At 34.5% G+C, this 13,656-nt stretch overlaps 1 protein-coding gene across 11 annotated transcripts in view; it reads right to left on the reverse strand.

The window, feature by feature from the left end:
• The window catches only part of plppr5b (phospholipid phosphatase related 5b), an 83,405-nt gene that overhangs the window by 1,070 nt on the left and 68,679 nt on the right, over window positions 1-13,656 (reverse strand). For 7 of the 11 annotated variants that reach the window (XM_048174815.1, XM_048174816.1, XM_048174818.1 and 4 more), the window contains one exon: window positions 5,001-5,386. Coding sequence is in view for 6 of the 11 variants with exons in the window: in XM_048174824.1 (XP_048030781.1) it covers window positions 5,357-5,386 (30 nt within the window). In the remaining 5 variants the exon portion in view is untranslated. Of the gene's footprint in view, window positions 1-3,437; window positions 4,922-5,000; window positions 5,387-13,656 lie in introns of those variants that run through there. The other 4 variants (XM_048174823.1, XM_048174821.1, XM_048174822.1 and 1 more) reach the window with 3 other exon arrangements.

Here is a 13,656-nt window from a genome sequence, read left to right on the forward strand (position 1 = left end):
AAAGTTTGGGGTCTGCAAGATGTTTTTGAAAAAAGTATTATATGCTCAACAAGCCTGCATTTATTTTGTTCAAAAACAGTCAAACTGTGAAATATTATAACATTTTTTGAAATAAATTATTTTTCAAAATATTTATATTAACTGTTATTATTTTATATTTTATTAAATATAATTTATTCCTGTAATGGAAAGCTGTATTTTCAGTGTAACATTATCCTAATGGGCCAGTTGTTCAAAAGTAATCTGATCGATTTCGGCCATTGGATTGGATCAAATCTTGAAAATGGGTTGTTCAAAAGGAAAAAGGGATTCTGAAATCAGATTAGATCACGGAATCCAATCCTAGTTTTAATCTGGATCAAACTTGTCAGTAGGATTTGGATAACTTTGATCCAAAAAAAAACAGGATTATCCTGATCCCAACAGGGGGTAAGATTTCAAGGTGGATTCCAGGAGGAAAATGTAGTAAAACTTTAAAACTGGTCAAAAAATACAATATTTATATCATGTAATATACATACACATTTTTTTATTTTGCTCTTGATTAGTTTAACTGTTAAATAAATTAGAAGTAGACATTAACCTACACATTTATCCTTTCGGTAACCTACTGTAAAGTAAAAAAGATTTTGGTGCCATAAAACAATCCCCAAACAGCTGTAAATATCCAACAAAAATATTATATTTAATTCAAAACCCATATTCTCTCTATCATCATCATCATCATGTCCCTTTAGGGGCTCCGTAGAGCACTGGTAATCCAGATTTGGTAATCTGGAAAAGTGTGTATCTGGATCATGGTGATCCAATCCAATTTTTCTTTGAAAAACCAGCACAAAAGTAAGATGGATTACCTGATCCTGGATAGCAAAACATGGGATTTCCAAATCCAGATCATTCTGATCCAGATTAAACTTTTTGAACAACTGGCCCATTATGCCTAATTTGCAGCTCAAGAAACATTTCTTATTATTACTAATGTTAAAAATACTTAATATTTTTGTGGAAACTGATACATTTTTTTAGGATTCTTTAATTAATAGAATGTTTAAAAGCACATTTATTTGAAATGGAAATCTTTTGCAACATTCTAAATGTCTTTACTGTCACTTCAATTCAGTTAATCCTTGCTGAATAAAAGTATTAATTTATTTAAAACAAAAAATAAAATCTTACTGATTCCAAACTTTTGAATGGTAGTATATGTGGCATGTTGTCGAATTATTGAATAATTTCAATTAGTAATAATTTAGAGTAATATACTTAGTGTAAAATTTGTACGAGAAGCACCACAAGAAGTCCTGCAAACTACTCCCACGTCGAAAACACAACCAGTTCCTCAACCTAAAAAAGTAGATCCCACCTCAAAAAAGCTTTTTAGACAACTTTACAGATCTTTACAGATACAGATTTGTAAGCGTAAGCAATAAATGATCTAAACATGCCCATATTCCTACTAGGCCTCCATTGTAAGTGTATTACTGTAGACGCATTTTTACGAACTGAAGGACAACTTGAAATAGTGGTCATCGACAGCATTAAACCGATGCTAGACGTAGACATTAAGCTAAAGACAACCCAGAATATTCCTTTAAACTGCACCACGACATGACTGAAACACAGGGCCAGAGATCTGAAATATAAATTAGCGCAGCACTGCATCTCTTCAAAATAAAATAATGTAGGTGATTAATTTATATCCACAACTTTACACATGAGGTATCATGGTTTGTTTTTAAAGATCACAGGAGAAGAGTTGGCTTTCTGACTCATTATTTCCTTAACATTTATGATATCGATCATCGATCAGTGTGAAACAAATGCCTATGCGAGTATCATAATGTCAAGCGCTGGTTAAATGGACTGACTCATTACTCGAGTGAGATGACTGGTGATTGTCTTAGCAGATGATCGGTCTTTCACAGCTGGGTGATTAGGGTTTGCTAAGCTTCACAGCTTCACTGTGAATGTCCATTGGCCACTGGGTAAAGTTGGCTCATAAATGATCTAACCAATGGATCTGGAGCTGCTTTTTTGCTGCCAGTACAGTGGGTGAGTACTTGAGTTCATCTGAGCTTTGGTATTTTTAATGTGAGTTTTTAACAGGTATTTTTAGCTTATTTTCTGCCTTATTTTTGTGGACACAGTGTATGTACACATGTATGGAAGCACTATTCTGCCTCAGAGTAAAAAATAAAAGGTAGTCGTCAAGAATAAAGTCACAATTTGAAAAATAAAGTCACATTGTGAGATATAAAATCACAAATAAAGATGCAATTAAAAGATATTAAGTTGCAATTAAGAGAAATAAACTTAGTCACAAAAAATAGTCACAATTATGAGATATTAAAAATAAAAATTTGAGACTTCAGTCACAATTTGTCGCAATTGGTGATCACGGTAACACTTTAGTTTAGGGTCCAATTCTCACTATTAACTATAGTTGCTTATTAGCATGAATATTACTAGGATATCGGCTGTTTATTAGTACTTATAAAGCACATATTAATGCCTTATTCTGCATGACCATATTCTATATCCTTAATACCTAAACTTAACAACTACCTTACTAACTATTAATAAGCAGTAATCAGGAGTTTATTGAGGCAAAAGTCATAGTTAATAGTGAGAATTGGACCCTAATCTAAAGTTTGACCAAAATCAGAATTGTAATAAAGTTGCAATTGTGAGATATAGTAACTTTTTGTGAAAAAAGTCTAAATTCTGAGGAATAAAGTCGCAATAGTACGGAAGAGGATTAGGGCCAAGCAATAATACAAAAATAAAACCATCTCGAGATTAAAGTTGTTAAATTTTGAGAAAAAACTAGTTAAATTTCCAGAAAAAAGTCGAGATAAAATGTTGAGAATAAACTCATTAAATTACGAGAACAAATTCGTTAAATTATGAGAAAAATGTTACATTTCGAGAAAAATGTCGAGATAAAATGTTGAGAATAAAGTCATTAAATTACGAGAAAAAAGTCGTTAAATTACGAGAACAAATTCGTTAAATTATGAGAAAAATGTTACATTTCGAGAAAAAAGTCGAGATAAAATGTTGAGAATAAACTCGTTAAATTACGAGAAAAAACTCATTAAATTACGAGAACAAATTCGTTAAATTATGAGGAAAATGTTACATTTCGAGAATAATGTCGAGATAAAATGTTGAGAATAAAGTCATTAAATTACGAGAAAAAAGTCGTTAAATTACGAGAACAAATTCGTTAAATTATGAGAAAAATGTTACATTTTGAGAAAAAAGTCGAGATAAAATGTTGAGAATAAACTCATTAAATTATGAGAAAAAAGTCGTTAAATTACGAGAACAAATTTGTTAAATTACGACTTTTTTTCCTCATAATTTAATGAGTTTATTCTCAGAATTTAATGAGTTTATTCTCAACATTTTATCTCGACTTTTTTCTCGAAATTTAACAACTTTAATCTCGAGATGGTTTTATTTTTTTATTATTGCTTGGCCCTAATCCTCTTCCGTACAATAGTGAGATATTAAGTTGCAATTAAGAAAAATAAAGTTGCAATTGTGAACTATCAAGTTGAGTGACTTCAGCCACACTTTAGACATAAACTACTAACAATAAGTAACTTTGCAACTACATGTCAACTAACTCTCATTAGAGTATTAGTAGACTGTAGTAGACTATTAGTCAGAGGTGGGAGTAACTCACACATGTGCAAGTCACAAGTAAGTCTCAAGTCTCAAGCAAGTCACGTCACTGCTTTAAGTCAAGCAATTCAAGTTAAGTGGGTCAAACAAGTCACTGGCAAGTCATGTGCATGTGCATGGTTGGGTTTGCAAGCCTGTATGATTTTTTTCTTTGTGTGCGTGTACAATATGTGCATCCCAATAAACTATCCATAGGCTTTTCACTCAAAGTCTAACACTGAAGACCAATTAGACACTGTACACATACTAAGTGCTATTGCAAAAAACTGACATTTCCTTAAAAACAGTGAATAACCATTTACAATGCATTGCACTTGCAAAAAATTAAATAATAATTTTCTCTGTTACCTTTGTTCTTCAATGACAGACAGCATTGGTTGCTGTCACTTTAAGATCTGCCGCACATGACAGATCTCACGCGCATCCCACTTTCTCACAACTATTTACTTTCATTTAAGACTTTATTTAACTCATTCAAGGCTGCTCTAATGAGGATACTCGACAAAACAGACATTTGTGGTATTATGTGTTATTGTTCGTTCAAGCGAACAATTTTTGACGTTAAACTGGAAAACACTGACAGCACTGATTTTACCCCAATTTTCTGTTTAATGAACACAAAACCAATTCAAAGTCAACTCTTAACATGTCCAAAACGTTTTTTTTTTTTACGTAATTATTCTTGGCATAGCGCCTTCCATGTTCAGTCACGACTGCATGCTCTGTCCATGAGAGAGCTCACGATAGCTCTCCCTGCTTGCCTGCTGTGTCACGTGGTTAGGCTGCGGTGCATTCAAAAATATATATTTATTAAACAAAAGACAAGTTATTTCGAGTCATTTAACTCAAGTCTCAAGTCATGAATGTAAAGTCAAAGTCAAGTCTTTTGTTAATATTTGTCAAGCAAGTCTCAAGTCCTAAAATGTACAACTTAAGTCTGACTCGAGTCAAGTCATGTGACTCGAGTCCCCCACCTCTGCTATTAATAGACTGTTAGGTAAGCGTTAGGTGTTAGGCTTAGGGTTACTTCTAGTCAGAAGAATGTCCCGTGTTCCCATCACAATAAAGTGTTAGCAGATATTAAGTGATTAAGTATTCAGTAGAGTGTTACCAAAAGTCACATAGTGAAATATAGTGTCACAATTCCAAGAAATAAAGTCACAATTACCTTTTCTTACTCTGAGGCGGAAACAGGCTTCCATATGTTTGCACTCATCCAACGCAAGCTCTAAAAAGAAACAAATTCATATAGGAATAAACACTTTCTGGAATATATGCAGACGAAGAAAAAACATATCCACAAATACAAGTTAAGTCCATTTTAATTCCATAGGTAGGTATTCGCATCAACCTGCCACAAATCCTATAAACACAGACAAACACGCTTTTCCATATATACGCGCAACTGGAGCTTGGTCTGCAGTAAAACCAACGGAGCCAGTCTGGGAAATGTGAAGTGTGAAGCTTCAGTCATTAGTTGCGTGATGGTAACAGTTATTAGTAGACAGGACCAATATGTCCACACACACAAAGCAAGGGCAGAGCGATCCAAAACGACACCATAGAGAATATGACCACTGCGTTAGCGTTGAGCCGTGACTATCGGGACTGGACGGTAAACAGCGTGGATGTCCAGTGTGTCTGCCACACCGCCGACTCAAGGTCACGTGATCTCAGCGAAGGCGATGTGATTCTGTTGACAGAGTTAGACAGAAAGAAAGACGTCAGCAAATCCTTGAGGACATCAAACACATCAAATCTGCTTTGGAAGAGGAAAGACACTTATAGATGCAAACCGTTTCCACACAAGGTTTGAGGAGAAAGACATTGACACTTTTCACACAGGTGTGACTACTAGCAGCTGCTGTTTAGCGCTGTACCTAAACACACTGCAAAAAAACAACTGTCTTGTTTTCCGATAAGAATTTCAAAACATCCTTAATTGTTTTTTTTTTTTTTTTTTTTTCCATTAACCTCTTTAAATTAAAAAAAAGAAATATTTGTCAACGGGGTAAGAAAAATAAACTACAAAAAAAATTATTGAATAATTTCATGCATTTTTATTAAATATTATTAATAAATTATAAAAGTCCCAAGATCTTTTGAGAAGCAATTTCAATTCTTAAAGGGTTAGTTCACCCAAAAATGAAAATTCTGTCATCATTTACTCACCCTCATGTCGTTCTAAACCCGTAAGAGTTTTGTTCATCTTTGAAACACAGATGAAGATATTTTTGAAGAAATCAGAGATTTCTGTCCCTCCATTGACAGCTACGCAACTACCACCTTCAAGCACCAAAAGGTAGTAAAGACATCATTAAAGTAATCCATGCGACTCCAGTGGTTTAATCTCAATTTTATGAAGCAATGTGAGTGCTTTGAGCAAAAAACATAATTTAATACTTTATTTACAAAAAATAATATACAGAATTTCATTTTTGGGTAAAAATCTTAAGGATGTTTAGAAAGTTTTACTGGAAAACAAGAAAAAAATATTAAAAGAAAAGAAAAACAAAGTGTTCATGTTACTTTTTTTTTTTTTTTAATTACACTACTGTTCAAAAGTTTGGGGTTGGTAAAATATTTGCCATATTTTCAATATTTTGAAAGAAGTCTCTTATTTCTCTTATTTGATCAAAAATACAGTCAAAAGAGCAACAATATTGTGAAATACTATTATACTTTAAAATAAATCTTTTGTACAGTACAGTCCAAAAGTTTGGAACCACTAAGATTTTTAATGTTTTTAAAAGAAGTTTCATCTGCTCACCAAGGCTACATTTATTTAATTAAAAATACAGTAAAAACAGTAATATTGTGAAATATTATTACAATTTAAAATAACTGTTTTCTATTTGAATATATTTCACAAAGTAATTTATTCCTGTGATGCAAAGCTGAATTTTCAGCATCATTACTCCAGTCTTCAGTGTCACATGATCCTTCAGAAATCATTCTAATATGCTGATCTGCTGCTCAAGAAACATTTAATGTGTACAATTGTACAAAATATGTGTGTACAATATTTTTTTTCAGGATTATTTGATGAATAGAAAGTTCAAAAGAACAGTGTTTATCTGAAATCTAATCTTTTGTAACATTATAAATGTCTTTCCTGCCACTTTTGATTGATTTAATGCATCCTTGCTGTAAAAGTATTCATTTCTTTAATTTCTTTTCAAAAAAATAAAAATAAAAATTCTTACAGACCCCAAACTTTTGAACGGTAGTGTATAATGCTACAGAAGCTTTGTATTTCAGATAAATGCTGTTCTTTTGAACTTTCTATTCATCAAGGAATCCTGAAAAAAAAGTACACAACTGTTTTCAACATTGAAAATAATCATAAATGTTTCTTGAGCAGCAGATCAGCATATTAGAATGATTTCTGAAGGATCATGTGACACTGAAGACTGGAGTAACGATGCTGAAAATTCAGCTTTGCCTCACATGAATAAATTACTTTGTCAAATATATTTAAATAGTACACAGTTATTTTAAATTGTAATAATATTTCACAATATTACTGTTTTTACTGTGTTTTTAATTAAATAAATGTAGCCTTGGTGAGCAGACGAAACTTCTTTTAAAAACATTAAAAATCTTAGTGGTTCCAAACTTTTGGACTGTACTGTACATTTTAAATATCATTTATTCCTGTGATGCAAAGCTGAATTTTCAGCATCATTAGTGTCACATGATCCTTCAGAAATCATTCTAATATGCCGATTTGCTGCTCAAGAAAACAGTTGTGCTGCTTTATATTTTTGTGGAATCTTGTAGTTCTGTCATGACAACTCCCAAGAGTGTTTGGTATGGTAATGGATATGACAATGTAGATATATTTGGTCTTGGCGGAATAGATCTGCTACGCTGCTGCTGCTTAATTGCTGCGGCTGCTGCAGAGGAAGTACAGGACTTGCTACTGCCAATACATTCCAGACCCGCTGCTGTGAGCAAGTAAGACATGCTGCTGCTGTACAATATAGCGTACATGAATAATCGTAGCAGATCTATACAGGTGGAGCTGGGGAAGGTGGAAGGTTTCTATAGCACGCTGCGCTACTAAGCAATGCTAACTCACGTATTTAAAGATTAAGCACGCAGCTTATTGGCTACTAATACAGCAGGAACCAATCATCTGTGACCTATAGATATTGATGTGATAATTGGCAGGTGTGTTAAAGGACCTATTAGCCTGCGCCATCTAGAGTTTCATGCCAGAACTTTGTATTTACAAAGTTATTTAGAGTCAGAATGTCTGTTGGGGAGCATCAAAATAAAGTGTTAGCAGATATTAAGCAGACAGTTTACTAATACTCTAATGACTGCTAGTTGACATGTAGTTGCAAAGTTACTTAAAGTTAGTAGAAAGTAATCGAAATAAAGTGTAACTAACTTTGCAAACTTTTGAACGGTAGTGTATGTTCCTTTGGTTTTAACACACACAGAAAATTTTACTGAATGCAAATTATGTGGATACAGCAATCGCATTATACTAAAAAAATACTCTAGTTCACTTCCACATCAGACCCTTGTTTTTAAGCAGACCCATGTACGGTTCCTTGTTGTGCATCAAAGTTCAAAGTAATCAGGTTTCACAAAAACAAAAACCAAACTTAGGTCCAAACCAAATGTACTCAACGAAGTCCAAAATGTCTGATACGAGCACCCGTGCGTGCCAGGTTGTAATGACGTGAGTTTAGGACAAATATATGTGACCCATGCTGGCAAAAAGACTCGCAATGAGCAAATTTTCAAAAATGAGTTATTTTCACAATCTCTATTAAAAAAACCTTCAAATTTATGTATAATTTGTGGGAATCCAGTGTCAATTTCGTTGACGAATAATTTGTCATAATTTTTGTCAACGACATTTTCTCACGGACGAAAACGAGACGATGACTAAATAAAAATGTGTTTTGAATGACTAAAACTATGACTAAAATCTGCTATAATTTTCGTCAACGAATAAAAACTAGACAAAAATGAAAGAGGGGACGATTTGGGAAGATATCCAGTCAGGACTGCTGTCCTGTGTGGAAGATGCGCACATTTGAAGTGTAACGTGCTGTTCTAACCGCGGGAAAAAGCGGCGCTGTTGTGCCCTCTACAGGCCTGTGCAGCAGCACTTCAGACTACTTCGCAGTTAATGAATAGCGCACATTTATGTCAAGCGATTGCTTACAAGATAATGTTGGTGAATTATGACAATGTTTACTACACAATGTTTATACGGTAGTATGTTTTAGACAGTTGTAAGAATGAATATTTATCACCCTCATGAGCAGCTTGCTACAGTGCATACTGCAGACATTTCAAAATAAGAGTCACAGTGTATTTCGGGATGGTTTATAATGATTTTTTCCTGGTCATTGTTATTTTGTTTACACAATAAACTCTATTTAATTAAAATTTCTATTCAATTCATAGTAAACTACTGAATATTCTGTCACAGGAAGGAAAGACTAAGAACATTATTTGACACATTAATCAATATATTTTACAAGTATAAGGGTTAACTAAACCTCAAACCAAAGAAATTTTCATTACTTGAAGTAAACGTTAACTGAAATAAAAATAAATATATATAAAAAATGTAAAGTCTAAGCTTTAGCTTAACCTGAGGTATTAAAATAACAAACAGAAATAAAACTTATAGACATTTAAAAGCAAAAAAATTACTAAAACTTTTAACTAAAATTACAATGAACTAAAAATCAAATCTAATAAAAATTTTCAACGAAAACTATAATAGTACCTCAATGATAAGTGTGTCAATCCCTGAAAAGTACTGAATTTTGCTCTTTCGTGTCCTTTTGCACTTGAACGGTCAAAAAACGTCCGCTTTGGCGAGCAAAGTACAGTTGGGTGAACAAACAGTTTGGGGAATATGTAGGCCTACCTATATGAGTGTATAGGATCTGTGTATTGTTAGAGAAATGCTTTATGCATTACAATTTAACTAAATTAAATTTTAGTCGACTAAAATCTTATATTTAGTCGACTAAAACAATTTCCAATTACTAAAATATGACTAAAACTAAATGGCATTTTAGTCAAAAGACTATGACTAAAACTAAATAAAAATTTGCTGTCAAAATGAACACTGTGGCAATCAGAGAACAAATGACTGAGCTAAATCTGTTGAGTCAGCAAAGTCAATTGAGAAAAATCGACTTTTCTAAAGGTTCCAAAACAAAATCACCTAGCAACTATACCTTAAAATATATATATATATATTCAACTTTTTTTCTCAATATTTTACTTCAATATTTTGAAGTACAGCAATTCTGTATATCGGGATCGCGCGCTGTCTGAGACGTCTTTGTTTGCGCGCTTCGGATCTGTCGGTCAGCGCGTGTAAGATCGATTTGTTTACATCAGAATGAGTTTGAAAATCAGATTTCATTGGTTCAGACTCATGCCATCAAAAATTCACCATGAATATTCACAAAGTTGGAATGCTGTGCTTAAAAACGATACCAAACCTGTGCTGAGGGGAAGCGTATGTAGTGAAGGAAAGGTACTTCTATCCGAAAACGTACAAATAAACAAACTTTTAGATGTTTAATTGCTATTTGGAGCATTTAGATCGCTAGACGAGGGTTTAATGAACTTTTTGTGAAAATCTCAAATTCGACCAAAATGGACATTTGTGACTTGTGTTGCCTGTAGCTCGTAATTAGCCCATGCGCATTCCGACTCATTTTGCCAGCACGGGTCACATATATATGCAGCTATGCTTGGGCCCAAATATCTCTGTATTCTTTTATTCATTTCACACACAGCCAAAGTTCCTGCATGAGGCTGACCATAGGAATCAGGTAACAACATACACCAATGCTTCTGTTTAACCTTTAACTGCCATACGCTACTGGTTTATGGGCCCAGTCAGAAAGAAAATGAGTCCCGAGGACCAGAAGACAGATAGTTTCAGTCAGAACTGATGGAGCGTACGACTCCAGTTAAAACTCTTTTCTGAAACGCAATGTTCAGTTTTTTACACACGTCAGGCAGATATACATATAAATGGGTGTTGAAAGGGATTCTGCTGTTGTAGCTGAATTTAGAGTGATAGCTAACAGTACACACTGCGTTAGAAAATGTATAAATAATACAGCTGGAAATGGAGCGAGTTCATCAGAGATTCAGCAAACATGAAGAACGATCACAGAAAAGCGCTCCACAGGTCATATCGCTGATATATACACTGTGACCTCGGCAGAGAATGCGGGGCGGATTTTCCCAAGCAAATTATTTCTTGCTTTCAGCCATATTTGCCATGATCCTGCAGTCTCTGTGATTTGAAGAGACAAAACAGAGATGTGGATTTTCCTCGCCTTGTCCTCCCACTTTCAACAGCATTATGGTTTCTGACAGCAATCTGTCTAGGGGATATTTCAGCAGAAAGCAAAGTGGAATCTTCTGTTTTCCATCCCAGTAACCTCACGGGACATTACTGCATCCAAACTTCATCTACATCTATATAACAAATAAATATTTTGAATCAGCACCCTCGACTACAGAAGAAATAGAAGATTAGCATTTTTATTGACGTAAAGAGCCCTCAATATCCTACACATTCATTTGCTGCATTTCAATAAACCATCTGTGAACCGACATTGTTCCCAAATGATCTGTTGCAGCTGAATAAGCAAACAAGAACAACATTTAATCCCTCATATTCTGCAGAGAGAAATCAACACCGCAATCTGGGATTAAATTATTGTCTCGTTTGCTTACGTGCAAGATCAAGAAACAAATGCATAAATAAACATTTAAAGGGCCATATTTGCAGTTTAATTACAGTCTGACGGGGCTCAGCGGTGGCGTGTGGCTTAATTAAAAGCTGAACACGAAGTCTGACTCTCTGCCATGGAGGATAACGGCTGCTAGGGCGCTAAATGCAGACGGTATCGCCTCAGGAATGGAGGTTTTTCCAACATGTTTCAAGTCTCTGAGGGCTTAGTAGTGCGTTTCGACTTCTATTCGAGGTGCGGAATTGCTAAGAGTTTTTAGGTCACTCAACTCAAACACCAACACCAGGTTTCAGATCAGGTATTTAAATGGATTGTGGAGCACCGGCTATGAAAGAAAACAATCTGGAAGCAACTGTGTGTGCAAAGAATCCTTATTAGATCACAAAAAGCTTCAAATTACATGACTCTCAGGTATACTGCAAAAGTCTCACAGTGAGTATCAACTGAAGTATCATGGTATACCAACCAAAAAAAACACAATAAAGGCCCATATCCCGTAACAAAATCAATTGTCTATTTAAATTATACCTTTCAGCTAATCAGCCAATATCAATGTGTTTTTCATATATTTCTAAACCAAACACACTGAACATACATTCAGCTCATGGGTGTTCATCCAACACCTCGTGGTCTGAAAAAAAATGCATAATTTAATTGAGTTAAAGAAAAAGGACATGATGACAGGGATCTTTAAATACATTTTAAACCAAGTGCTAAATTATGGGGGGTTGAGGGTGACTTAAATGTAAAAAAGTATGATTATTAATATTAATATTAAATCAATATAATTAGTGAATATTTACAATATTACAATAATATAACTATTGCATCATACATTAAAGGGTTAGTTCACCCAAAAATGAAAATTCTGTCATTAACGACTCACCCTCATGTCGTTCCAAACCCGTAAGACCTCCGTTCATCTTCGGAACACAGTTTAAGATATTTTAGATTTAGTCCGAGAGCTTTCTGTCCCTCCATTGAAAATGTATGTACGGTATACTGTCCATGTCCAGAAAGGTAATAAAAACATCATCAAAGTAGTCCATGTGACATCAGTGGGTTAGTTAGAAGTTCTTGAAGCATCTAAAATACATTTTGGTCCAAAAATAACAAAAACTACGACTTTATTCAGCATTGTCTTCTCTTCTGGGTCTGTTGTATATCCGCTTTCACTCCAAAGTGACACTGCTTCTTCTTCTTTCCTGTTTTATGGCGGTTGGCATCCAGCTTATTGGGGCATTACCGCCCCCTTCTGCTCCGGAGTGTGGTTCACGACTCCGCAGTGACGCTGCTGATGTAAGACGCTGCTGACGTGTTATCCGGTGCGCCAGAGCTTCGTTTACAGTCTGAGGGAGACGCACGCTGTGTTTTTAAAATGGTGCGTAAGTGTGCATGTCGCGGATGTCCTAATCGCCAAAAACAACCACGGTGACGTAAAAGTGCATTACCAACGCCGACAGATGAAAGGATTCAATGGAATCAATTCAATGGAAAGGATTCTGGAAGAGAAGACAATGCTGAATAAAGTCGTAGTTTTTTTTATTTTTGGACCAAAATGTATTTTCGATGCTTCAAAAACTTCTAACTAACCCACTGATGTCACATGGACTACTTTGATGATGTTTTTATTACCTTTCTGGACATGGACAGTATACCGTACATACATTTTCAATGGAGGGACAGAAAGCTCTCGGACTAAATCTAAAATATCTTAAACTGTGTTCTGAAGATGAACGGAGGTCTTATGGGTTTGGAACGACATGAGGGTGAGTCATTAATGACATAATTTTCATTTTTGGGTGAACTAACCCTTTAAATGCTTTATTAATATAAAGATGTATATTAAGATGTATGCTTATATATACACATTATCATTTTTACTTGACCAAGACAAACGTCAACCAATTGCACCATGAAAATGAATGAAAGATACTTTAAAAATCCATCTCCATAAAAGTTAATGGATAATTTGCATATTAGCTTTAAGTTCAGAAGAAGATCAGATACAACCATGAAGACTGAACTGCAAAAGACTTGAAAACATGCAGCCGGAGATGCCAATGCTCTGGGTACGCTGTACTTAGGTATAGGTAATTATTTTGTTCACTTGAAATGAAAATGATTGGGTTTTAACTGGGATTTAATGACGTGTCATTGTACTCCAGAGGTTTGGCAGCCTGAGCTCCTCACACAGGTG

The sequence above is a fragment of the Megalobrama amblycephala genome, linkage group LG22 (genome assembly GCF_018812025.1).
Source record: "Megalobrama amblycephala isolate DHTTF-2021 linkage group LG22, ASM1881202v1, whole genome shotgun sequence".
In the NCBI taxonomy this organism is placed as follows: Eukaryota; Metazoa; Chordata; class Actinopteri; order Cypriniformes; family Xenocyprididae; genus Megalobrama; species Megalobrama amblycephala.